The following is a 27,163-nucleotide window of genomic DNA, read 5'->3' on the forward strand; positions in this document are numbered from 1 at the left end:
CTAAAGTAGATAGCGTTCATAATAGGCATTCAAGAACATGGCTTGTGTGGCCTACAAAATATAGTATACAAAAACCTGTTCCTCTGTTAGAGTTTATTTTGGAACCATAATTGATTCACAATACTTGCGAAGGTATTAGATGAGATCTACCATATGCTGTTCTGTTTATAATTGCATATAGCAACATGTGTTGCAGTGTGTTTTGCTGTACTTGCAGTAGACTAAGTATTTTCTTACTGGCTACTGAGGAGGTGGTGCAACATCTATCGACTCATTTAAAAGTACACCAAAAGCACAGAACACGTGCCGTGTGTTGTGTTCTGTGGGCTGTAGCTGTGGCTGTGGCCAGGTGGGAGCGGCAGCTGGCCGATTAAAGCTGTCCGAGACCGTCCAAGAATGAAAGCGTGAAAAGCAAACCTACAGTGACCTTCAGCGACCAGGATTATGAAGGTGCGATAGAACAATGAACTCAAAAGATTAAAATCAGTTAACAGAGTAAGTGGTTTTTTAAGCAAGAGTTTTCTTCCTTTTATATTGACTGAGCATTTTCGTTTTGGAAGCAACAATCTCCTGCCGTAGCTTGCTTCTAAAGTGCCAGAGTTCTTCACTACTGCTTCATAGCACAAGACCGTTGTCGATACAAGACACAGTAGGCTCTGAGCTGATCTAAACTGCGTGGCCTGACGCATCGTTCTTTAATTGGGATTTAATCCCCTTTATGCTAATCTGTTATGGACTTTAATCCTATCTGCGCTGAGATGTGGCGGGCGGCGGTTTGACTCGACATGTGCTGAGGGAGTGGCTGCAGCAGAGGTGAGCAGGAATAGTCTTTCGGCTACATCGATTCAGACGTGCAAGACTAACGCGACTGTTTAGTGTGCAGGCTTTGAGGTTTGCACCTGTGCTTGATAAGTCAATCATTAATTTTAATGCACATTCTCTTGCTTCCCCACCAAAGAACCTGCCCTTTTAAAACTCTAGCATTTCTAACCCTGACTTTGTAATCACTTAAGTATGCCTAAATTGGCTCTAGCATTTCTCCCAAACCAATGTGAGAAAGCACTTGTAAATTCCATTATAGCTGACGGGGCGGATGATCCAGGCTGTGCAGGACCTACTCCTTCTCGTGAAGCAGAAACCAAAGAGTTGGCCATGAATAGTTCTTTCATGCCTTGTTATCAGCTAGTAAAGATCTTCTTAGAGAAATCACTGATATAGAATGTATGGCTCATTTTGACATTGATGCACCAATTGAAGATCAAATAGCATCCCTTTTTAAACGAGGTTTCAAACGGATGTGGGGTTGTGAAGCTGAGCCTGAATTAATCATGTAACCAACGAATTACAGTGAGCATAAAAGCAGAAGAAAAACTTGCTGTGCCACTGACTCTGGCTGCCTTGCCCACGCACAGCTTGCAACAGGAGAATGCGGTGGGGCCAGGGAGGTGGTGGGTCTCGCTGTTGGGGACACTGAGCATGACTTCATCTGTAGAGGTTCCCTCTAACGCAGATCCCTCTCATATTCTTACTGCCGCTCATTTAATAGAGATAGATGCATGCCAGCCTTCTCTAATGTCTTAAACTACTCCCGGGGCATATCCTCAAACCCAGTGGTTCGGGGTGTACAAAAAACAAACCCATCTTATGTGAAACGTGTTCTTTAGATTCTCAACGCCTCGTGTCTCCCCATCTGCTATTGGCTTTTCCTATTCTTCCAATCTCGAATTTTGTCCCTGTGCCCCTAACTCAAGTCTGGGGTGGTGGCTTGAAAGGTCAAACTACTGCAACCCAGACTGTTCATCAAGATACAGCAGACCTTAAAAGCTCTGCCTGGGGCCGAGGTGGCTAATCATTTAGTGTACAGTCCCCCGAAGAAATCTGACTCCACCTTTACCACTGACACTTTCCTCATGGCCAAAATAAACTTATCTTGGGGACCCCACCTCAGCTCCTGAAGCAATTGACTTGATGCCAACATGGGCAACATGAACAAATCGGCTGTACTTTACAGGACAAAATGATCGGCATTTTAAATTTACATGGTTAATGTCGCACTTAAGTGTTAAACTTGTTTTTATTGAAGGCTTCATCGTGGGTTTTAAAAATGGGTGCAAATGTGCTTTTTTGGATAGTATATTGCCATTCAGGCAGACCCCCAACCGTATGGCAAATCTGGTGCACAGAGGAAGTGGTTCTAGTTGTAGAACAATGTGGGCTACCTCTACACCCGTCAGCTAATGTTAGCTCGCCTATGGTGAGACATGAAGGCATATTGACCGTCGTCACCAAGCTCAAGCGCCATGCAGGTGGCAGAGGATTCAATGGCTGAAAACTATGGGCAAAATATTATAATAGTTGCTGAAGAAGAGGAAGCTCAGATTTCGGACTTTACGATCGTTTATTGAAAAACAATAGACAGAAATCCCAATGTAGGGATCAAAAAAATCAAAGCATTAAGAGCATGGCGTGAGGTTCCAGGAATTTCTCCAACTTATCCATGCTATCAAGGACTCTGTTGTACAACCGGCTACAAGGGAGTTAACTTGTGCTGGGGTGTCCCCAGTTCAGATGTTGCCAATTGCTTTGTCGGTACCTGGCCTGCGCGCTGAGACAGCCCAACAAACCGAGGTGGTTGACTGAGTAATGAGCCCACCCCCAGTTTACTTGGCAGGTTAGATGGTATGACTCAGACGGAGGGGCCTAAAATCTGGGAAGACCTCAAAGTGGAGAGTAGGGATGCAGAGTCAGTCATGAGCCAGTATTTATAGCCTTCCCAAATACAACTGCTGGGGTGTTTCTGACAACATTGATGACCCTTGGGGAAAAAAGGACGTTTAGGGAGTATCGACACCTAAAATGGAGGATGGTGTCAAAAAACCTCTTCCTTCACTACATAACATTCATTTTAGAGAAGCTGCTGTTGGACTAGGAGGCATTGATCTCGAATAGAACCATCCTCAGAATTCTAAAATATGTACAAACACTTGTACAACTTGGGGACGCTGAATGTGTCACATTTTTAGAATGCCCATCGCCTTGACAGTTATATTAAATTTTAATTCAAGTCTTGTCACGGATAAAGTTATTGCAGCAGGGGACTATATTCGATCCTGAGGGTTTGACAAATCTGCATTCGCTCCTATACTTCGTAGGAGTACCTCACCCAAACTGTGGCAACCCATCTAAATTCTTGCGTTGATATAGCATCGGCTTTACATATGAAATATTTTAGGGGAGTGAACACGAAAAGGCAAATGAGCATGGGGTTGTGGGTGGAGGCAGGGAAACTGAGGGTTGTAGCTTGCTGGCAACATGGACCTGGTCCAATTTAACAACCAAGACCGAATGCAATCAATTGAGAACTTCAGATAATCTCCTGGAATACTAGGGGTTTTGCACATTTATTTCAATAACTAATTGTAGATGCTACCAGTGGATATTTTCTGCCTCCAGGAGACATGGCTGCAAACGTCTCCCATCGGGGATGGTTTTGGTTATGTGTTTTTGCCAACCACAAATGAGTGGTAAATTTCATTGTGGTCAAAACACTGAAACACTGCATTTATTTTCTATTGGGGGAGTGCCCCGATTCCACCTGATTATAATACATCCCGACCCATTTTAACCCCTTACCACACTGCCATTTTTTTTTATAGATTCTTTTCGGTGTTATTGTCTGCTCTGTTATGTACCACTCTGTAATAATGTCTGGGTACTGATGGTTGCACCCTATTTCTGTCCCAGGCTTATAAAGATGATGTAGGGCATCCGGCATCGAGCTCTCTGGTGGTGATAGATAACAGTCTAAATGTCCAAGTAGCCTTTTTCGTCGAACCTAATGTTTTTGTTCCAGCGATGGAATAAGTGGGACCCTATTATCTAGCCCTGCTTAGGGCACACCTTGATAGTAATCTAATACTGGAACCCCGTAAAGATTATCCAAGTAGATCTCTTTGATTCTATTGAAGATGGGCTTAAGTGGCAATCTCAAAGAAATTCGAATTAAATAATTATGTATCTGTATTCAGTAGGAAAAATCCTCCTATGGAGGCAGTAGCGTGTAAAAGAGGAAGAGACTGGTTATTGATGGAGACATGGAGGTTCTGTATTCTGAAAGGCAATGTCATTGTTGATGAAATCCCACATTATACATGGTCCAGAGGCGCCCAGGTAAACGTCTTGGACTATTGCTTTGTGTCCGACAATCTTCCTGGATGGTAAATCTATGTAGATCGCTAACCTCTATATGACCAATCGCCTCCCTTTGTGGGTCAAAAGGAGTGTGAAATCTCAGACTGGATCATACATCTTATTGTAATGTGTTGGTTGTAAACAAAAGGTGGCAACAAGTTTGCATGTAACTGGTATAATGAAACGTTTAACCACGAAAAATATTCTGCAAACAAATGGTATACTTTGCCTATCGGAGGCGGAGGCTACTGGAAGAGGTCTTGTGGGTATGTCGAAATCCAACATAAACATGCCTATGACCGACCCCCCCCCATAGTGCAGCATAAAAAAATGTACTGAAACAACGAAGACCAGAAGATAGTATGTAAAAGCATTGTTTAAATAATTCTTAAAAAAAACTGGTTGTGCCAGCATAAACATCAGCACAAAAAAATGCTGAGCACTCTGTCACAAGGCAATAGTCAAGGTTTCTGGTCCCTAAATAAATCAGACGACCAGTCAACAAACAAGCGTCCAGATCAATCTAATCCCTTAGGAGAAATTGATTACCCATTTAAAAAATGTATTTGCATATAAGTGAAAACGCAGTTTAGGCCACCGTGTACTGATAAGCCCTGGACATTGAAAAGAGATTTAGACGCTGTCGGATTTAATCTCCTGCAATAATATTCAACAGCTGCGGGCCAGGCAGCCTAGCGACGGAGGTCCTGACGGGACTTTTTGTTGTTGTGCTGACGCTTTGCTGGCTAGTTTTGATAGTGATCAGTTTGAAACGCGTCCAGATTCCAGTCTATCTAATAAAAAAAAAAACACGTTTTGAGCTGGCAAATTAGTCCAGCTAACGCTGCTAGACTTCACTTTGAAGATGTTCACCGGTTTCTCTTGTGTGACACAGACATGGTCTAGAGTGACTTGGAGATTGGACATCTATCAGACAGGCTTTTGCAAGGGAGTAGGAACAACCACACATGGGTTTATCCTTGACCTATTTCAAAAGGAGGCCATGGAGACGTCAAAGCCGCTATATGTTCCATTTATTGATTTTTGCACTTGCCTTCGATGGTATAAACGGGAGCAAACTGTGGGTTAAGGTACAGATGTGGGATTGTCCAGCACCTTTACTAGAGATGCTTATTGCATTGCACACTAATACCTGTGTGGAAGTGAGACTCACTAGGCATGGCCATTTGTCAACACTGATCAAAAGTGAGCGTGGATTGGAACAAAGTTTCCTTTTGCACCCCTTTTGTTTGAAGTATTCATCTAGACATTGACACTGCCTTTGGTAACACTCGCTGGTTCCCCTGTTTTGGATGCCATTCCATTTATCTGCTGTACACAAATGATCTGGCCTTGATGGATGATACCCCTATAGGGCAAATGAGAAACCTTTTAGTTTTTGTTACATTAATATATAATGTTGCCTAGGGAGGAAAGAAATGTACCCAGAATGTTATTGGTATTGGGTAATAATCTATTGGAAAGAGTAGATAATTGTATCTATCTGGGGTTTTACCTATTTGAAACAAGAGTGAAATCTAAAATTATTGTACTGGCATCACAAGCAATTAAAATAAATGGGAAGTTTGGTTACTTCTCACTAGTTCCTGTAATTGAATATTCTAAAAAGAGGGTAGTCCCAGTTATATAGCGCTGACAGCCTGCTCTTTAATCTAAAGATCAACAGGATTAAGCTTGATGGCCTCTTCTAGAGGCGAGTGTTAGTTTCTTCCGGGTGTTCCGGCCCAAGTGACCAGATATGAACTGGGCCTCCATTCCATTGCAGCACTGCACTGCAATATCCAGTGCAGAGCAAACATTGCAGCATTCCATTCGATGGAAGAATTTGAGGATGTTGGTGAATATAGTTAAGCAGAGGATTATTTATGCAGAAGAATCCTCTATCTGGTGGCATGTAAGGCAATTACTGGATAGCAAAGTACCAGGAGTGTATTGCGCTATATGGTTTATCCCTGGAATCCTAACAGTTCTCGCCGGATAAGGCGAAACAAACTGTGGGAGAATGGCTGAATAAATATTATTGAGGTCAGCAGATACCATTTTCTGGGATATTCTTAGACCCTCCTGTTTTCTCCCACATTACCTCCAAAAATGTCCAGCACATTAATGGCTATGCAATTATAGCATCTGTGCTTGAACCTCTTCCCTACTAAAGTTACAGGAGGAAGAGGGGATTGAGCTCTGCTTAAGGAATTGTAGTCATTGTGAAAACAATTGATCATCTAATGGAATGCCATGCTTTAACCCCTTGCTGTGTAACACATTTTAACCATAACATCTTTTCTGGCTCCTAGCTTGGCAATATATTTTCACTCAAATGGGATGGAGATTTGCTCCTTTTTTTAAAGTTAATACAATATTGGTGATTTGATGGAATTGTAAGAAGACATACTAGTACTACAAATTATTTTCTTCATTTTTTAATTGTTTTAAATGTTTTGTGTGATATGACCTGATTGTTTTAAATATGTGATACTTGACAGAGAATTATGAACAGTTATGTATAATCTTTTATACATGTTTGAGTAGTAATGCAAAGATTTTGTGGTTGTAAAATTCCTTGTGAACTAAATCACTTCTAATTAAACAATGATTTGCTTTTTTGAGATGAGTTTTGTGTTGGCACAAGTACTTATTGCGGTGTAGTCTGCATTTTAGAAATTTTAGTTGGGGGGGGGGGGGGTTCATTTTGAGGTTGGAGCAAGATGGTGTAAGGCTGCCTTCCAGCTTTTAAAATTGTGTTTCTAGGGAGGCCATTGGAGTTAATGAGCTGCAATATTATTTATGGTTGCCCCTTAATGGTTGCTTTCATAGTTTCCCAGGTCAGTCGGCCAAGCTCGCAGATGGAGGCTTGTTTACAAAGTAGGCTACAAGGTCTTCCCTAGTTTTTAATGGTATTGCCCAAAAATATTTTTAAAGAACAAATGGAACAAAATGGCAAATACAGCAGTGTAAAAAGACTTGATTCTGAAAATATTGAAGCAGGGGCTGCAGGGATGTCCCCCCTGCACTACTTGATCGACATTAAGGGAATTCTGGGTTGCAAGGGTGTCCCCTGCTTCTGTATAAAGGAAATTGGGGGACAAATAAAGTGGAAAAAATACTATTTTTTTTTATTTATTTTTTTTAAACTTTCAGTTAACCATCAAAACAATACATTAAATAGTATACAGGCTTTAGGTTATCAGCTTTAACACTTTAGAGCTATACCTAAGATTAACCAAATCTAAAAACTCCACCAAACTTCCTAAAACCTGACCCAAATTAAGATGACACCACTACATACTAGACAAACCTATAAACAAGACGCCAAACGAACACATCCCCCTGATAAACCCCAACCCTCATTCCCAACACACCTAAGTTTCATATTCATCACCCATAAAGTTAATTGAAAGCTCCCCACAGATCCAAATACATTTCCTCTCTATGTTGTCTATGAAACATCATTTTTTCAAAGTTTGAAGTGATTTGCATATCTATTAGCCAGCATTCCACAAGTGGTTTTTTTTCTTCTCATTTTCCACACTTTACATATTTAGTTGCCACCAAAAGGGCCTTGTTGATCCAACATAATGATTCACAATCAATGTTCCGTCTGCTTTTCGGTGACTGTTGAATTACCTCCTGAATTGCGTGGGAAAGTAATGTTCCAGATTGTATAAAGTCTGTCCAACACATCCTTCCAAAAATCCACCACCCTAACAGTCCCTTAATATATGTAACAATGTACCTTTCTCTCTGACCACCCCAACATTGCTCACTATCAGTCAATCCCAAAATATTCATGCGCACAGGTGTCCTGTAAAGGCGTCCTAATATTCTTTGATGGATACAGCGCAAATGTAGATCAATCTTTGCCCTGACAGTAACTCGTCAAAAGCTCCCCCACTCTATTTTTTTTGTTTTTACAGAAATTTCTCCCATGAGACCAATAAGTGACCCTCTAATGGCTTGCATTTTATAAAGCTTAATACCTGCGGCACGGTATCAAACAGATTACAAATCTCCAGTTTCTGCAACAATGTTGTATTCAACATCTGCTGCCTTTCAGATATCCGGTTCTCCATAATTCTATATCGTCAAAGTTCACTCTTGTTCAGTACCTACATCTCCCATCAAACTTTCAAAGGATAATATTTGGTTACAAACATTTTACTTAGTTACAGAGGTCATAAACAATTGCAATCATATATACAGGCAGGTAGCAAGGCATACAGGGGGTCAGATGAAGAGGAGGGTTTTGAGATTTTTGCGGAAGGTGAAAAGATTTTTCTGTTCTGATGTCTGTGGGTAGGGCGTTCCAAAGTTTATTGGCTATGTATGGGAATGTAATCCTCCCGCTTCGAGGGGATTGGGTCCTCCAACGTATTCCATATCTGACAGTAATCACCGCAGCTTTGCTGCGGTGATTACTGTCATAGATATGGAATACGTCATCGGACCATCCCATTGAAAGAACGTTACCAGGTAAGAGAGTAACTTGTTCTTTGGATCTGTTGATGTGGGGAGTGTGAAGAAGGTTGGTGTAATGCATTCTCGTAGGTCTGGAATGAGTGGGTTCTGATAAAGTTTGTGCTAGATGTGACGGAGCTGAGAATCAGAGGCATTTGTGGGTGACGGTGAGTATTTTGAAGCTGATGCGTCCTTTAATAAGGAGCCAGTGGGCTGCCTTTCTAGCCTGGGTGATGTGTTCTCTTTTGGGAAGGCTTAATGCTGCTCTGAGCGCATTGTTTTGCGTGATTTGGAGTCTGTTTAGATTGTGATTGGAGGTGCTTGCTAGGAGGGCTTTGCAATAGTCCAGTTTGCTGCCAATAGTAGCTCTGGCAATTGAGGGGCAGTTGGGCTTGAATAAGTTGGTGTTAATGCATTTATAAGTTTAGTAATGTGTGCTGAGGCGGAGGTGATGGCGCTACCCTGTCGGGACATGGATAGTGTGGAGTCTAAGAAGGCGCCTAGGGTCTTTACCGAAGTGGAAACATGGATGATGGTGTTGTCAATGGTGAAGTTGGAGTACAACTTGTCCGGCTTGGCTAGAGTGGTTCTTAGGCCTAAAATGATTTTGGTCTTCTCTCCATTGAGGCACAGGCCGTTGGCTGCCTTCCAAGCCTGGATGGTGGTGTATATTGAGTGAAGTGCTTGGGCATCTCTAGTGTAGGAGCCGGTGAGTGGTAGGAGTACTAGAGTATCAGCGTAGTTGGTATATGCAATCCCTAAGGAGTCAAGCTTGTCGAAGAGGGGCTTTGTGAACAAGTTGTATAGAGTGGGTGCAGTGCACGAGCCCTGCGGGACTCCACAGTAGATGGTGGTGGGGGCAGCATGGGCTATGTCTGAATACTTTCATTGCCCTGCCCTCAAGGAAGGAGGTAATCCACTGCACAGCTTCTTTGGAGAAGTTGGCTGAGTGTGTAAGGTGAGATGTGAGTGTCTTGTGATCTACAAGATTGAAAGCAGCAGAGAGGTCTAGGAGTAGTAGGAGGGCAGGCTTGCCTTTATCCATGATTTGTTTTATCTGTTTTTTAGGTCTACCAGTGCTGTTTCTGTGCCATGACCTTTGCGAAACCCGGATATTCTAGATCCAAGAATTGAGTGGGTTTCAAGGAAATGTTGGATTTGGCAGTGGGCAGCTTTATCCAAGATCTTGAGGAGGAATGGCATCGTGGTTATGGGTTGGTAGTTGTTGGGCTTTGTAGGGTCAGGGTTTTTTAAAATGTGTATATATGTATGTACGTATATGTGTGTATATATATATATATATATATTTTTTTTTTTTTTTTTAGAAGGGGCATACCCACGCTTCTTTGAGGCTTGCAGGGATGATTCCGGTTCTGAATTAAGCATTAGTGAATGCTGTTATAAGTGGGACAAGGAGGTCTGCGCAGTCCTTCAGTTTGGGAGGACAGATGTCTCCTTTACACATAGGTTTTTGAGGATGCTAGTGACTTACAGTTCTGAGCTATCATTAAAGGTGAAAAGTGGTTTGGAATTGGTTGATGGGGGGGGGGGGGGGGGACAGTGGTCAGGTTGTTTGGGCTAGGGCTTTGTGATGACCCTTAATTTTGCCTTGAAGGAGCTCGATTTTAAGCATGGCGGCCTGAATACTAGAGCACCAGGCTTCGTCTTTAGTAATCTCATCTGGTGTATTGGGGGGGGGGGGGATATGAGTTTGTTGAAAATGGCAAAGATTTCTTTAGATTGAGACTTGGCATTGGTGATACAAACATTGAAGGAATTGGCTTTAGCGTTGGTGATGGCATCTTTGTATAGTCAGATTTGGTTAAAGCAGTTTTTGTATCCTCGCTCGGGTGTGCTAGCAAGTTTTTTTAGCCTCTATTAACAGAGCGTAGAGACTGAAGTTCATCAGTGAAACACGTTGGTGTGTAGAGATTTTTTTTTTTTTTTTTGGGTTCAAGTGGAGCTATGGCGTTAATGGCTCCAGATAGAGCTTCTTTGTAAAAGTCAGCTAGGGCGCTTTGGGTCGTTGGAGAAAGGTGGGGCTAGTGCAGGGATTTTGAGGTGTGAGCGAAGGCTCCCGATCTGGTATGGTTCTAATTTCCTCATTTCCATGTGTGCACATAACAGTACCAAACTCCCTTCTTCATCAAAGTAGCTTTATTTTTTTTTATATAAATCCTCTACAGTAATTCTGAAGTATAGGATATCCAAATCCCCCTTCCTGAACAGTCTGAACCATGATATAGCACGGTATCTTGGGCCTCTTCCCTGTACCCCATACAAATTCCTGAAATACCCTATCTATGCTTCCAAGAGCCTTTTTTGTAAACCGTAAAGGAAGTGACTGTATAATATATAAAGCCTTTGGTAGCAGCATCATTTTGATCGCATTAATCTTTGCCCCAACACTGTGTAATACGTCCCCATCTTTGAATATCCCTCTGAAGAACTTCTATTATATATTTTAGTCTACAATTTTCTTCATATCTCAGATAAGATAAATCCCTTAGTATTTCACACACATCTTCCCACTTACAATCGCCATCTCAGCTACATCTTTATTAAACCTACACCTCATATACAGACAACCAGGCCCATTCGATGATATCGCCACCCTGCTCTCCAGAGATCTAAAACCCACATCTGAAGGGATTGTCCTTGGAGACTTTAACTTGGGTCTTTACGACAACACTGATGCTCAAGCCTCAACGCTAGCCAATACCATCGAATCACATGGCTTCACCTTACGCTCCTGCGGCCCTACCCTAAGGGTCGAACGCTTGACTGGCTCGCGAACCTCAACTGCTCTATACAGATCTCCAATAATGGAGAATCATTTTGTGCCGAAGTCTGGAGGAGCAGGAGCTCCTTCCACCCACAGCAGGAGCAGTAGGCAACTGGATTGTTGTGCGTGTGCCCTGCCAGATGAAAGGCAGGCCTCTTGCCTCCCCTTGCTGCACTTCTGAACCCAGCAGCGTGAATTTGTTTTTACAATATTACGGCAATACAATTGATTGTATCCGTGCCGCTCGTCGGATTTGCCCAGCTGCCCCTCCTGCATCAGGATTTGCCCCAGATCTGCACTATGAGTGCATCAGCCTCCATTGCAAGCCACGAGGCTTGCCACCCCCCAAGATGGCCGTCCGCCATCCACACAGCCTCCCATCTGGCCCCTCAGCACTGCGCGCGCTGTGATTGGCTCCATACTCGGATTTACAGCCAACCACAAGCCGGCAGGCTGGGAGCCAGCCCACACTTCAAGGCACACGTTCAAAGGCACAGTGCCTGTCTACGCCAGCGAGCCCAGGGCCATGACCCCTACCGCTTCCGGGCCGTCCTTCAATCTAACGGGGTAAGCGCGCCGCTTTCCCCCCACAACCTTTGCCATGAACCTGTAAACAGCGACCTGACCTGCTCCCCAACTATTACGGACCCGCTGCTCAAGCAGCACCTAACGCTGACACCCCTTAGGTCCTTTTTGCACCGCTGTGCTCAGAATCTAGCAAAGAATACATCAGCCCTGACTCGCACATACCCAACCTTGCAAACCACTACCTTTGTGTGACTGTTACTATTACCCACTGAGCTAGGATCCCGCTCCTGCATTAGTAAAAGTATCCAGCCCACCCTTTTCCCATATTAGCAACTTCGAATCTTGTCCCTGCCTGCCTTGATGCTGCACAACTGTCTTGCTGTAGCCCAGATGAAATTGATGCTGCATAACTGTAATTAGCCTGTTGTAGCCTTATCAGCAATTTCGAATCTAGCCTATGCCTGCCTTGATGTTGCATAACTGAAATTGCTGCTGTGGTCTAATTGAAGTCGCCCTTCCTCTGCACCGTATTTGCAATCTCGAACCCAGTCTTGGCCTGCCCTGCTGTATCGTAACTGAAATTGCCCATTCTCTGAATAATATCAACTATACTCCCCTAGCTCATTTTCACCATGTTTCCTTTTTGCATCTTGAACAACAGCACTCCATGTAGCAGCAACAGCTACATGCCATACAAAAATGAACTAGCTAAACTCGGCTGCCCTAGACACCATCCCATCCCCTGTCCCACACCCTTCCTGCCCTCCCTTCCACCATTCCCACTCATCGCTCACCAATACATCACGGCTAAAGTTAGTGCCACACCAGCTAATTCCCTACCCAACATTACCAACCTAACCAAAGTTGACTACACTGCCACCAACCCCAACCGTCCCAATCCATTAGGATACCGCCCCACAACCAACCCTACCTTCCATGACTGCAATAACAGACTCGGCGCTAGACTCCTTACCACATCCAGCAAGCTGCCTGCCACACCCATGACCAAGACCACAATTAAGGACTGCGCTAATGCCACTAGCACAGCATCTCTAAAAGGTGCACTACTCAATGTTAGATCCCTAGTAGCTCACCCCACCGAAATTGCCGACATCATCCTTTCAGCAGACCTCTACTTCCTTGCTACTACAGAAACATGGCTACATGAAGCAGCAGGACCATATCTTACTCTTGCTATTTCTGACAACTACTCATCCTCAGAGCAGACAAAATCACTCGACCTCACCCCCCCAAACCCCTGCTAAATTCCTGCAAGCACCTCACCATCAAATTACAAACTTCTCCTAAGAGTACAATTACTCTGCAACTAATATACAGGCCCACAGGCTCCTTTGAGGAAGACATTACCACTCTCATAGCAGAGAATTCCAAGCCCCACTCCCAAAATATTATTCTAGGAGACTTTAATCTAGGGTACAACGACCCTAAAGACATTCCAGCCGCCTCCTTGGCTAACGCCCTATCCGAGCACAACTTCACTCAAGTCATTACACTACCTACCCACCAGAAAGGTAGAACTATCGATTGGGTTGCAGCCCATAACTGCAATATCACCTGCAAAGCCCCACAACCTCTTGCATGGACTGACCACTCGCTCATAACATTCGACATCAACCTAAACAATCCTAACGCCAAGTAGCACCCCCACGCACCAGCCTGCTTGACTAGAAACAAGCGCAACATCAATGCGGAGACCCTCACACCACTGGTTCTCCCCCTCCTAAACACACTCCCAGCCACCGGCTACCTTGACTTTCTAGTCAACACCTACAATGATGCCCTAACTAGCGCCATTGATGCCATTGCCCCGGAAAAGCTACGCAAAGGAAATCCTAGAGCTCATCTGAACTCTTGGTAAACACCGGAACTCAAAACTCTTAGAAAAAAGAAAGCCAAGATGGAAACCCTATGGAAAACCAACCCCTCAGTATAAAACAAATCAAATCTCATGACCATCTCCTCACACTACAAGAAAGGGATAATCTGCACTAAAAAGGAAGCCTACAATGTTAGAATAAACAATGCCCAATCCTCTGCTAAAGAACTCTTCACCATCCCGAAGGAATTAGAAAATCCTAACCCTCCGACTGATACTTGCGTGAAAGACAAGCCATGGTGCACCAGCATCCAAAGTGCCCTGGCCAACAAAATCGCTGGTCTTTAAAACAAAATCGAGTCCAGAAGTCTACAACTCTCAAACAGTAATGCCTTCATACCTAGCACACCCGCCCCGACCAGCAACACCTCTGGCTTCACATTCAAAATGGTCACTATACCCGAAATCCAAAAAAGTATAGCATCCCTCAAACCCTCTAATTGCAAAGGGGACAGCTGCCCCGCCCAGATCATCGAAGATGCTGCGAGAGACCTTGCCCCCTTCATCTCCAAACTAGTAAACCTATCCTTCTCGACCAATTCTGTACCTAACAATTTGAAACGGTCATTGGTTCTCCCCCCTTCTAAAAAAAACAATCTCTCGACCCTGCCATTCCTACCAACTACAGGCCTATCGCCACGGTCCCCTTCCTGCTAAAAATCCTAGACAGTCGCCTACCTGCAAATTCAAGACTACTTGGAGTCCAATCAACTGCTAGGCCTGCGTCAATCTGGTTTTCGTCCTCAACATGGAACAGAAAATGCCCTTGTTGACCTCAAAAGTCAGATTGATGACAACAAGGACAAAAACAAAGCCGCTATCCTACTCCTAGACCTTTCAGCAGCCTTCGACCTGGTTGACCACAAAATACTCTGCAACCACCTCTCATCTGCTGCCCACTTTTCCCCCTCTGCTGTCATGTGCATACAATCCTTCCTAGCCAACAGAACCATGAGGGTCTTCTCATCTGTGGCTGCAGCAGACCCCATCCCCATCACCTGCAGTGTCCCATAAGGGTCCTGCGTCTCCCCCACCCTCTATATCTTTACAAAGCCTCTTTGATAAGCTGGACCATCAGGGTGTCGCCTACAACAACTACGCAGATGACACCCAGATACTCCTCACCATCACTGGCAACTACAACACAGACGCTACTAGGATTAACGAAATCTTCGCCATCATTCAGGCATGGATGGCCACACATGGCCTCTGCCTGAATGATGAGAAGACAAGCTCCTCCTAGTCGGATCCCCCAATAACCTACAGAAACTTGGCCCGATTGCTCCCATCATAGATGGCAACATCATCCCAGTCTCGAAAAACGTGAAAACCTTAGGCTTCTACCTTGACGCCAACACCAACCTCTCCAAACAAGTTAACATGACCGCCTCAACCACCACCTACACTGCAGACCTTTTCGATCTACGAACAGCTGCCTCACTCTGGCTAGGGCCCTCATAAAATCAAAGCTTGACTACTGCAATAGCCTCTACCTTGGTGCCAACCAAACTATAATCAAACTTCAGATCCTCAAACAATGCGTTGAGAGCAGCATTAAATATTCCCAGGAGAGAGCACATTTCCCACATAAGAACATTGTGCAAATGGTTATCCATTCAACAGAAAATCGACTTAAAAACCCTATGCCTTACCTATAAAGCCCTAAACCACCTAGCCCCCCCCTGTATCTCACCAACAAACTCACTTTAAAACCAAGTACATGAATCACTAGATCTTCCAATACTCTCTGCCTCACCATGCCTAGATTCACCGCCAAAAGTACTGGGGGCTCGAGTTTCACTGTCCTTGCCCCTCAACTTTGGAACACCTTGCCACTGAACATTAAATCGACCAAATCCTTCCAATCGTTCAGAAAATCAGTCATTAGTTGTCTTCTGGAGAAGGCAATCCTTAAATAGACCAAGCTTATTACTAACTGTATATATTGTACATACCTTGAAATGTTTAACCGTGAAATCTTACTACCCTGCTTGTATATACTGTATATTGCATACTACCGCCACAATTGTAGAACTGCAACATTTTCTATATATACTGTAATTCTGTCCTAAGTGCCCATTTACCCCTGGGTCTGGAGCGCTATACTAAATAAACAAACAATGATCCCTGCCCATGGTCCGAGCATATTATACTGTTCCAAATTAACACCATGACATCCACTAACTTGTCTATACCGATAGCATAGGTCACCCAAGCGCGAAACATGCACAACAATACACCAGAAAATATTCCCACACATCGCACACCTCACTACACCTACCATAGAGCCATCAGACCAGCCTCTTTGGTTTTTACCTATAACGAAGTGATGGAATTAGCTCTAGATGCAGTTGCCCGTCCGGGCAAATGCAAAGCGAAACCTAAGGCGCACCTAAACTAATGGTTCACCCCTGAACTTAAAGACCTTCATTGTAAAAAAAAGATGTGCAGAAAATAACTGGAGGAAAAACCCATCAGATACCAACAAACAGCTATTTACCTCTCTAGCCTCAGATTACAAAAAGGCCACTCATCAGGCTAAAAGCAACGCTGGCAACGGGCGCATAGAAAGTGCCGACTCCAGTTCCAAAGAGAGCTTCTCAGTCTTAAGAGAACTGGAAGCCCCATCTCAAACCCCTGACTTGTGCATCAAAGATCAAGCCTGGTGCGAAAATATCCAAAAGGCTCTTCTGGATAAAATCACATCATTCCAGCTCAAAATCAATAATAAAAAGCTAACACTTAACTCAACTCCACAGCCCACTGCCAAACATACCCCGCCTAAAACATTCCCGAAATACGAATTCTCCAGTATTGCGACAGAAGAAACATCAAAATAATAAAAGACCTCAAACCCTCACGTCGCCATGGCACAAATGCCCGGTGACAATGATCAAAGACTGGGCACATAACTTGGCGCCCTTCATCACCTCTCTTATAAACCACTCATTCACCGCCAACAAAGTGCCAGACAACCGCAAGGACGCTTGGGTGATGCCGCTATTTAAAAGAAATGTTTTTTTAAAAAAAACTTCACTACACCCAAACATTCCCACAAACTACCGACCTATCACGACGGTACCATTTCTGCTAAAAGTTTGGGATAGGGTAGCCTACGTACAGATCAACAAATACTTGGAATCGCATCACCTACTCAGCCTTTGGCAATCTGGCTTCCGCCCGGGCCATGGCACATAAAAGGCCTTAGTAGACCTCAAAACTCAAATGGACCAGATCCGGGATAATTGGGTTTGATGCCATCCTCTTCCTTCAGGACCCTCTCGGCTGCATTTGACCTTCTTAATCATAACATCCTATGCCGTCAGCTAGCCAGTGATGGCCACTTCTCCAATGATGCCATTGCATGGATTAAATCCTTCTTGTCAAACCGCACAATGAGTTTTCTCTGCGGCTGCAGCAGCCAAACCCACTGCAGAGTGTATAAGGGTTCATACAGATCACCTACCATGTATAACGCATTTACTAAACCGCTCTTTGACAAACTGGATAATTTGGGTGTCTCGTATACAAACTAGAGAAAATATAAGGGAAGCCTTATTAACGTCTATGGCCCTCCAGGCAATTCAACAGTAAGGTAACAGGAGAATGGGCCAACTAGACCAGAGATGACAGCTGACTATTATTTAAATCATAGTAGCATCATATTTATTATATACAAACTATGCTGATGACACCCAAATACTAATCCCGATCACAGGGGACTACACAGTTGACACAAATGTACTAAATACCATCTATCTCACAATCCCAACCTACATGGCCCAGAATGAGCTTGGTTTGAACGTTGACAAGACCAAGATCCTCATCATGAGCAGCCAAACCAAACTCCAAAATCTCTCCACACTTTGCCAATCATTTAACATTGATGGAAATATCATAACTACAGCCAAAGAGGTAAAAACCCTAGCAGTCTCTCGACTCTTCACTTAACCTATCATGTCAAGTTAACGCTAAAACGTCAGCATCCTCGTACACCGCTAAACTCATTACAGCCTGTAGACCTTATCTTAACAGAGAACCGCATCACTCTGGCTAGAGCTTTAATTCTATCCAGGATAGATTGTTGCAATGCCATCTTTGCCGGCTCTTCTGCAAAAAACTTTGCGAAACTCCAAATTGTGCAGAACAATGCCATAAGAGCAGCCCTCAATATTCCCCAATCAGACCATACCTCCACCGCCAGAATAAACATTCTTTGGCTTCCAGTAAAGGACAGGATTAAATTCAAAGTACTAACACTAGCTCATGAATGTCTTTCCAATTCTGCCCCTCATTACCTCTTGTCTAATTACAAAACCCAAATGGCCAGACCTAGGCCCACTGCTTATCTTGGCCAATTAACCAAGCCTAGATTCAAAAGACAAAAAGCAGGAGGAGCAAGCTTCCCCGTCATGGCCGCCAACTACTGGAACACCCTGCCTTGGCTATAAGGTTGGACCCTGCCCTACTATCCTCCCGTTAAAAAGCTAAAAACCTGGCTCTTTACACAGGACACCTAGTTGTACCCACATCACCTCAAATAACTCGGCCGACTCTGATCCAGCCCATGACCACACAGCCAATGTAACCAGTCTTAAGTATGCGTATTTGTGATCAGCATAACCTGCAACAGAATTTGTAAGCCTGCTTATTATGTAACATTACCTTAAGACCGCCAAATTTGTAACCATCACCTTAAGCCTGCCATTTATGTAACCATTATCTTAAGCATGCATGATCTAAGATATGCATTACCTGTAACCAATTTTGTAAGCTTCGACTCACAGGCTTGCTGCTGTTCAGCCTCAGATGCCAATGTCACCTGTGGCTCAGCATGGTGGTCGTCCCCCCACCTCACCAGCCCTTCACCAGGGCCCTGGGAGCATCTTGCCAACAGCTGTGCCTCGCCCTGTCTACTAGGGTTCAGGTCTGCTGCGACCAGGCCCCCCTGGCCATGTCGGCACCCTCATCCAGACACCCAGAAGATGCTCTCTGGTACCAACTGCTGGTGGCACACCAGCTCCACGACTGTGCTTCGCCCTCACTAAGTCGAACCAGGCCCACACAGGCCTCTACGTGGGTGTAGTGAATGCTGCATGTCCCGGTACCCATTTTCACATCGATCGGGGGGTGGGGGGGTGGGGCGGAGATATGCAGTCTCTCACGGCTTCTGTGCAGTGTGCTGTCCCTCGCTCAGAATAATTCCAGGATGGTTGACGGCGGAGCTGAAAGCTGGTGCCACTTGGCCATGCCCCTAGCCTTTATTTCGTGCACATTTATTTTAATGATTAATTATTTGTATAATAAGTATTTACACCTCCTTCCATTTAGAACCTCCTTCCTCGCGAATAGGCCCTGAAGTTCAATGGGTCTGTTCCTCTCCCCTATCTCACTCTGTCCCTCAGGGTTCTATCCTCTCGCCGTGGCTCTTCAACATTTACCTTACCCTTCTCACCCACCTGATTTCCCCTTCTATCCTTATTTTCAATGCTAAGCTGACACCACTCTGCTCTCCTTTAAGCTTACCTCCTCTGCCTTAATGCCAGTAAGACCAAGATCCTTCTCATTGGGACTCCTTCCCCATGCCCCCCTCCCCTCACTCTCTTGTGAGGCAAAAAAACCTGGTGGTTATCCTTGACTCATCTCACCTGACATCACCTCTTCCAGAGCCATTTCCTCACCTTACCCCAGAAACTGCCTCCAGAGTTCTGGTTCTCTCTAGGCCTACTAGTGCAACAGTCTCTTCCTTAATATGCCTCTTTCCGCCCTCAACTAATCCAGAATAGGACTGTGAGATTTATCCTTGGCATCAAGCCCAGGGACTGCATCTCTTCAGCCCTAAAATCTCTCTACTTGCTCCCTGTGGCTGCAAGGGTCAAATTCAAGACCCTCTGCATCAATCGCACTGCTTTCTGTAGCCTTGGACCACCCTACATCCAACTCTCTCTAAATACCTCCCTGCTAGAATTATTGGGTCTTCTAGCTCTAACTCTCTGCAAGTCAGATGCTTCGCTAAGCAAAGATTGGGGGTAGATCTTTCCTCGGCAGGAACCTCCCTCTGGAATTGCCTTCCTACTCCTGTCTCGAGCCGGATCCCCTTAAATTCGCAAAGCTTAAGACTGTCCTTTTCTCCTCTTCCTCCCCCACCCCCCCTGCTAGTTCCACCTGCCTGGTCTGGTGGCCTGGATCACTCATGAGCTTTACTGGGGGTGGCCCTCTTTTGGCCATTCTCCCCCTTCACTTGCCATCGGGTACCCTTACCAAACTAGCCTAATAAGTCCGGTCCACTTCCCCTCCTTCACACTAATTGACCCCTATCCCCTGACCCCTATCCCCTGACATTAGCACTTGCCCTCCTGGGCATCGCTTAGAACTTGTCCAGCTCCTTCTCCCCCCCTGCACTTCCCCTCTCTGCACTTTCTGGTATTGCACTTGCATGATACAAATGCTGCAAGACCTAGTACGGTGTTACTTTCTCCCCTGTAACCCTTGTCTTGTGGTGCCTGGAAACACGTTTTGATCTATAGGCATCACACAAATGCTCAAATACAAAATAAATAAAATATATGTTAATTTATCTGAGTGATGGTTGCTGATGTTTTTATATTTGCTTGTTGCTTTTAAGTGGTTTATTTTATGAAGGATTATAATGATGCATGCATTTATCCTGTTAACTGGGCGACTCCACACCTGGGACTAGGAAATATGAACACATTATCATCCAGTAGATGTCTGATTTGCACATTCTTTTCAGAATATCTTTGCCATTTATGGGCTGTTTGAATAATTAACATTTGCAAATAAAGTTGTATCATTTGATTTGCTCTTATTCTTAGGTCTTTTGCATATGTTACCATCAAAGACAGATTACCACAGATTCTGACGAAGGTCATTGATACAGTACATAGGCATAAGAATACCTTCTTTGAAAAATATGGAGAGGTAAGGCATACAATTGTATTGCAATATATTTCCAGTCAGTGATTTGTTTAGTTATTTCTTTGGCGCACGTTTTGTTCAGCAGGTTTTCTTTTTGTCTTAAGTTCTTTGGTGCAATACGTAGCAAACGGGTGATGTATATCTTTCATAGCAAAAAGTCACTGTCATGCGCAGTTAACCAGTTACCCCTGAGCCTGTAGCCTCTCCCAATCGGACCAGCCCACTCATTTCCCCATTCAATATATACTGCGTTCTCCAGCATGGGTTCTGGCATGGATTCACATGCTCATGAATATTCCCCGTCGTCAGGCTGGGAATCCTCGGTAAAGAAAAAAATCGGTATCAGTTTAGTTTCTGATCTCTTTCTTAGTAGTAAGCAATCACTGGTCTCTGGGTCATACTGTCCCCAGCCAATGACTGCCCTCTCCCTAAGCCCCGCCCCTGGCAGCCATCCTCAGATTTTTACTGCATGTTCAAGTGTTGGGAATCGTCGTGCTATAGCTCTCTAGCTTTTACTGCATTTTGCGCATTTTCAAAGAGATTTATCGCATTTTTTTGGTTTAATCGAGCCTCAAGCTCCACTGTTTCTACTTCCAATCAAAGGGGATCTGTTTCGGATTTATTTCTGCCCCTCAAGGGTGACGTTTTCGTCGAGTTACGCTTCTTGGAGGATTCTAGAAGTTTCTGAGGCCTACCTTGCGGACGAGAAGAACATGGCCCAGGAGAAGGGAAGCTCGTCTCCTGGCAAACTGTTCAGGATCTGCCCTGGATGCAACCTACAAAATGTGTTCAAGGAGGACGAGCATTCGAAATGCCTTTACTGCCTCCACAAGGACAAAACTCACGTGGAGAAGGACTGTGCGTTTTGCATGAACATGTCGGATTGGACTATGAGGGATCGTCGGACCTGTCTCCAACTGGCTGGAAGGCAAGAGCACAGCAGGTGAGAAGTCCGAGCGGTCTTCTAAGTCCTGTGAGGGCGCCCCGTCGACGGGGGCCCAACAGAAGGCAAAGCACCGGGAGTGGCGAACGGTCGGGCTCCTCAGCTGCCAGATAGGGCACACCTTCACCGACGCAATCAACCACGAGCCAACACTCTGGCTCGGAAGAGAAAATCCGAGAACCCGGCTAAGCTTCTGGAGAGGCCCCGGCCGATCTCCAAGGAACCGGCCGAGGGGGAGCGAGGCGGTGACCCTCCCCCCCCCCCTAAGGTGAAGGCCTCAAGCATGCCCAAGGTGGTGAAGGCCTTCATTCACCCAGCTAAGGCCTCTATTAAGGGAGTCGCTGCGGCCCTGCGAAGCCTGTGGAGGCGACCTCCGGGCCCAGAGTTTCCCTGCCTCCGCTGAAGGAATCCTCTTTTAAGCCCATCAAGAAGACCCCGGTGGAAAAAGAGGGGGGGGGGGTGCTGGCCGTTACGGACACAACTGACCCGAGAATTTGGAAGAGGCCCGGTCCCATGGGAGGAATCCCGACGAGGGGGACGGTGAGAGCGAGGGTGGCAACGACGACGAGGTTCCCGTGGAGGAACAACCGTCGCTCCCGGCACGCCCGTCACAACCCGAGCCGCAGACAACTCGGCGGCCATTTTGACGGCAGTCCAAGCCTTATGCACGGAGATGAGGACGAGACTGCCCCTACTCCCCCACCTCCCCCCCCCACCACCGATGGACGACCCAGCTGAACCAGGTCCGTCGGGAATCCCTCCAAACAAGAGAATTCATCCAGTGCCCCTTCAGCCCTCACGGCATTCTCAGACTTTGTCGCCTTCCCCGGTCCCGAGGGACGACACAGGAACAGACATGGCCACGACGGGGACGGATGATGATGATGGCGGTGACGACGGGACTGGCCTCCTATCTCCGATTCCTCAGGCGTCCCCGCCCGACGAGATTGGCTCCTTAAACGCCATGATTTCCAGGGCATCCAAGCTTTTTCAGCTCTGCCCCGAAGGGAAGAAGGAAGGCTTCCTCTACCCATGGCGCGAGGCGAAGAGGAAGACTGTCCTCGCTGTGCCGTTGCTGGATGACATCTGGGACGAGGGACTTGCCCTCCTCAAGAACCCGTCCACGACAACTGCCAAGAGGGATCGGTATGAGAAGTACCGGGTCCCCGACGCCGACCCCGGATTCGGTCGTCTCAGCTGCGGCCAAGAAGAAAGCAGGGGTGGGGGGGAGGGGGCATCGGCTTAATCTTCAACTTCCCCACCGGACGGCAAGGGGAAAAAAGCTGGATGCCGTGGGACGACGAGTCATGTCGGCGGCAACGACGATTAAGGCGGCCAACGCCCTAGCGATTGTGGCCCGCTACGACAGGGAATTGTGGTACAAGATCGCCCCCCTGTTGGACTTACTCCTGGACGACAAGAGGGCAGAGGCCCTGGCGATCCTACAGGAGGGTGAGGTGGCGTCGGACCACGCCATAACTGTGGCCATGGACATTGCTGACACCGCTTCCGCCAGTTGGGCAACAGCTCAAGACGACGGATTTCCGCCAGGACGTGCAAGCCAAGGTTTTGGACATGCCCTTCGACAGGAACAATCTGTTTGGAAAGACTGTGGATGAGTCGCTGCAGGCCATCAAGACCGACATGGAGACGGCTCGGGCCTTGGGAGTTCTGCAGCAACGGCAGCCGCCCTTTCGGAACTCTGGAGGCAAGCAAGGTGCCTCCAAAGGATTCTGCGGCGGCTCATCGACTTACCGTCAGGCAGCCCGCTCCTCATTGCAAGAAGCCTACAGGGGACGAGGGAAGTCAGGTAGATCTCGCCGTCATCGCCAGGGAGGCCAAGGAGGCAAGGCTGCTTCCAAGCAAGACTGAACCGGCCGTTGCGTCGGGCCCCCACTGGAACATGGCCCACGGGCACACTCTGGAATTTCTGTGCCCCGAATTCATCCAGTGGCCAGGAAGGAAAACCATGTCCCTCAACTGCTGTTAGAGGTAAGGGCGATGCTCAAGAAAGGAGCCATCAAGCTCGGCCCAAAGAGGCTCTGGGGCTCCGGAGTATACTCGAGGTACTTTCTCGTCAGGAAGAAGACCAGAGGTTGACGTCCCATCCTGGACTTGCGTCGGCTAAACAAATACATCAAGGCACAGAAGTTCCGGATGGTGACCCTCCAGCACGTGCTGGGCCAGCTAGAGGAAGGCGACTTCCTATCGTCGTTGGATATGGAGAATGCGTACTTTCACATCCCCATCCTAAAAGGACACCGAATGTTTCTCAGGTTTGTAGTCCAAGGGCGGCACTACCAGTTCAAGGCCCTCCCATTTGGATTGAAGTCGGCACCCAGGGTGTTGACCAAGTGCCTGGCACCAGTGGCAGCGCGTCTGCGCCTGCATGGGGTCCATGTCGACCCCTACCTGGACGACTGGCTCATCCGAGCAGGGACAAGGGAACTCGCCGTCGAACACACAGCAAAGACCGTCCAGCTGCTCACGGACCTGGGATTCGCCATCAACTTCCCCAAATCCCACCTGGTTCTGTCGCAGGTCGCGCTGTTTCTGGGAGCCAAGCTCGATAGTGGCGCGACTGGCCTCGCCGTCGGAGATGAGAACGCAGGCCATCCTGGGCAAGGTACAGTGTCTGTTGGCCACGGACATGGCCAGAGTGAGGTCCATCAAGTCCCTTCTCAGGATGATGTCCTCTTGCATCTATCTAGTGCGCCTGTGCAGGCTTCGGATGCGCCCTCTGCAGGAGTTTCTCGACGCCCGTTGGACTCGAGCGACAGGCAGCTTCGAGGACAAGATCTCGCTCAACGAAGTATTCTGCCAAGCAATTCGATGGTGGGGCACCCACGGGCATCTCGCGGCGGGCAGACTTTCAGACCCCAGCATACCAGGTGACGACGGATGCCTCCCTGGAGCGGTGGGGAGCACACACCGGAGATCTTCACGCGAGAGGCCTGTGGAGCGGCCTCTCCTCCGGGAGCCACATCAACCTACTCCGAGCAGTGTTCTGGGCCCTCCAGTCATTCCTCCCGTCCCTCAAGGGCAAGGTGGTGAGGATCTTCACCGACAACACCACTATGATGTTCTACATCCGGAAGCAGGGAGGAACCAGATCCCCAGCCCTGTCCACGGAAGCCCAGGAGCTGTGGTACTGGGCCGTTGCCCAGGGGATGTTTCTGGTACCTTTTTCATCTAGCAGGGATAAGAAACCCCATTTGGCGACTCACTCAGGGAGCTGCACTCGTGCCACGAGTGGGAACTACGCCAGGATCAAGTGGATCAACTCTTCCGGCGATGAGGCAGACCCCCAAATCGACCTGTTCGCGACGAACTCCAAGTGCCAGAGGTTCGCCAGCAGGTTCCCCCAGCCGAGGAGCATGGATGATGCTTTCTCGTTCCCCTGGGACGGCCTGTTCCTGTATGCGTTCCCTCCGTTGCTGCTCAGGCTCATCAACCAACACAAGAGGTCCCGGTGCATGATGATCTTCGTCGCACCGAAGTGGCTGAGACAAATACGGTTCCCGGACTGGACTTATCAGCGTCCCCGCCAGTCAAACTGCCGATGGATGCAGATCTTCTCTCCAGAGAAGGAGGCGCCATTTTTCACCAGAGTTGCTGAACTTGCAGGCCTGGCTCCTGCAGCACTAGAGTTTGGAGGGTACGATATCCCAGCTGACTGCAGAGAGGTTCTTGCAAAGGCCAGGGCGTCTTCAAGTGCTACGGTGCTACGGACACAAGTGGAAGAGGTTCTCTGTCTGGTGCTGTGCACAGAGGATTAACCCTCTACGGATTACAGCCCCTCGGGCGATACCATACTTACTGTCGCTGGCCAAAGCTGGACTAGCTCATGCTTCCATCCAGATACATCTGGCAGCGATTTCCTGATACACCAGAACTGCAGGACGGTCGTCCCTGTGGTCTCATCGCCTGGTGAAGGAGTTTATGAAGGACTGTTTTCCATCGTTCCCGCCGGTGAAGGCTCCAGCCCCGGTGTGGTAGCTCAACGTGGTGCTGATCAGGCTCATGGGCCCGCCATTCGAGCCCTTACATTCTGCTCCGTTGAAGTTCCTGTCGTAGAAGACAGCGTTCCTTGTGGCCCTCACCTCTGCACAACGCGTGGGAGAGATTCAGGCCCTCTCCTGCAAGCCTCCATACTTGACTTTCCACGAGACGAGGGTAGTGCTGAGGACGCACCCCTCCTTCATGCCCAAGGTGCTGTCGGACTTCCATCTCAACAAGCTCTTGGTGTTACCAGTCTTTTTTTTGTTTTGTTGTCGCCGGCCGAGAGGACTTTGCACTCGCTGAATGTAGCTAGAGCGCTGAAGTTCTAGGTGGACCGAACTAAGTTTTCGGAAGACATCCCAGCCGATTGTGAACTTTGGACCTGTGAACCAAGGGAAGGCTCTCTCAAAGGCTTCCATTTCCAGATGTCTCTCCGGCTGCATCATGCATTGTCATTGGTTGGCAAACCAACCGTTGGCCGGCCGTCCGAGAGCCCATTCGACAAGAGCAATCGCTGCTACCACGGCGTTCTTATCTGGTGTGCCCCTGCTGGACATCTGCAGGGCTGCTACGTGGAGGTCGACGCACACCTTCACGAGATTCTACTGCGTCGACCGGGATTCCAGGGAGGAGTCCAGAGTCAGCCAGGCAGTGCTGCACGACCTGTTCGCTTAAGGTGAGCCTGGTGAGGTAAGAGATGCTTAATGTTGAGTTTTATGTAATGCTTAATGTTGAGCCTTGCCACCTCCCGTGGTTGTGCATGTGTGTACTGCTATGTATTCTTATATTCATGAGCATGTGAATCCATGCCAGACCCATGCTGGAGAACAACAGTTACAGGTAAGTAACTTGTTCCATCGCATTAAAAGCCTTGTTACCCAAATAATAACTGAAATGTTTTTCAATACTGGAGGTTTAAACATTTTAACATTTGTCTTCCAGTGAAGTCTTTGAATGTAGTCTAGGTTTTCAAATATGATCTTGGCCAAACGGACATTTTTAAAGGTGCAACTCTTTTGTACATTGCTATAGTCGCTCAATTTTGTAACAACAATTTACACTATAGTAGTTAATTTGGCAAGTTTCCAGTCTTAGCTTAGCGTCAATCTGCCTGTATTCAACAGATGAAGCTTCCATTTTGCTGAGTGCCCCTACATTGGGTTTGAACCACTTTTTAGTCATGCAAGATTATGGCAAGGGGGTATAAGGGCACCGGAATGCTCGAAATGAACAGGTTAGTTACCAACTGACTTTCTTTTCGACTTTTCCTGGCGTTGTAGGATAGTTAAAATGATCCATCTTGAGATGGTTTGTTGGTGATGGCTAGGCATAGTTTGTCCTGCATACCCCACAAACAGTTGGTCTGCTTGCCTAAATCCTGCAAGTCTGCTGATGTAGAAAC

At 46.7% G+C, this 27,163-nt stretch overlaps 1 protein-coding gene across 10 annotated transcripts in view; it reads left to right on the forward strand.

Moving 5' to 3' along the window:
- The window catches only part of ARMT1 (acidic residue methyltransferase 1), a 440,514-nt gene that overhangs the window by 117,744 nt on the left and 295,607 nt on the right, over positions 1–27,163 (forward strand). For 7 of the 10 annotated variants that reach the window (XM_069628307.1, XM_069628310.1, XM_069628309.1 and 4 more), the window contains one exon: positions 20,714–20,819. The exons of 2 other annotated variants lie outside the window; for them this stretch is intronic. In XM_069628307.1, the coding sequence (XP_069484408.1) occupies positions 20,714–20,819 (106 nt within the window). Of the gene's footprint in view, positions 1–20,712; positions 20,820–27,163 lie in introns of those variants that run through there. One more of the 10 variants, XM_069628314.1, reaches the window with a different exon arrangement.

The sequence above is a fragment of the Ambystoma mexicanum genome, chromosome 12 (genome assembly GCF_040938575.1).
Source record: "Ambystoma mexicanum isolate Mex_15411 chromosome 12, UKY_AmexF1_1, whole genome shotgun sequence".
Classification (NCBI taxonomy): domain Eukaryota; kingdom Metazoa; phylum Chordata; class Amphibia; order Caudata; family Ambystomatidae; genus Ambystoma; species Ambystoma mexicanum.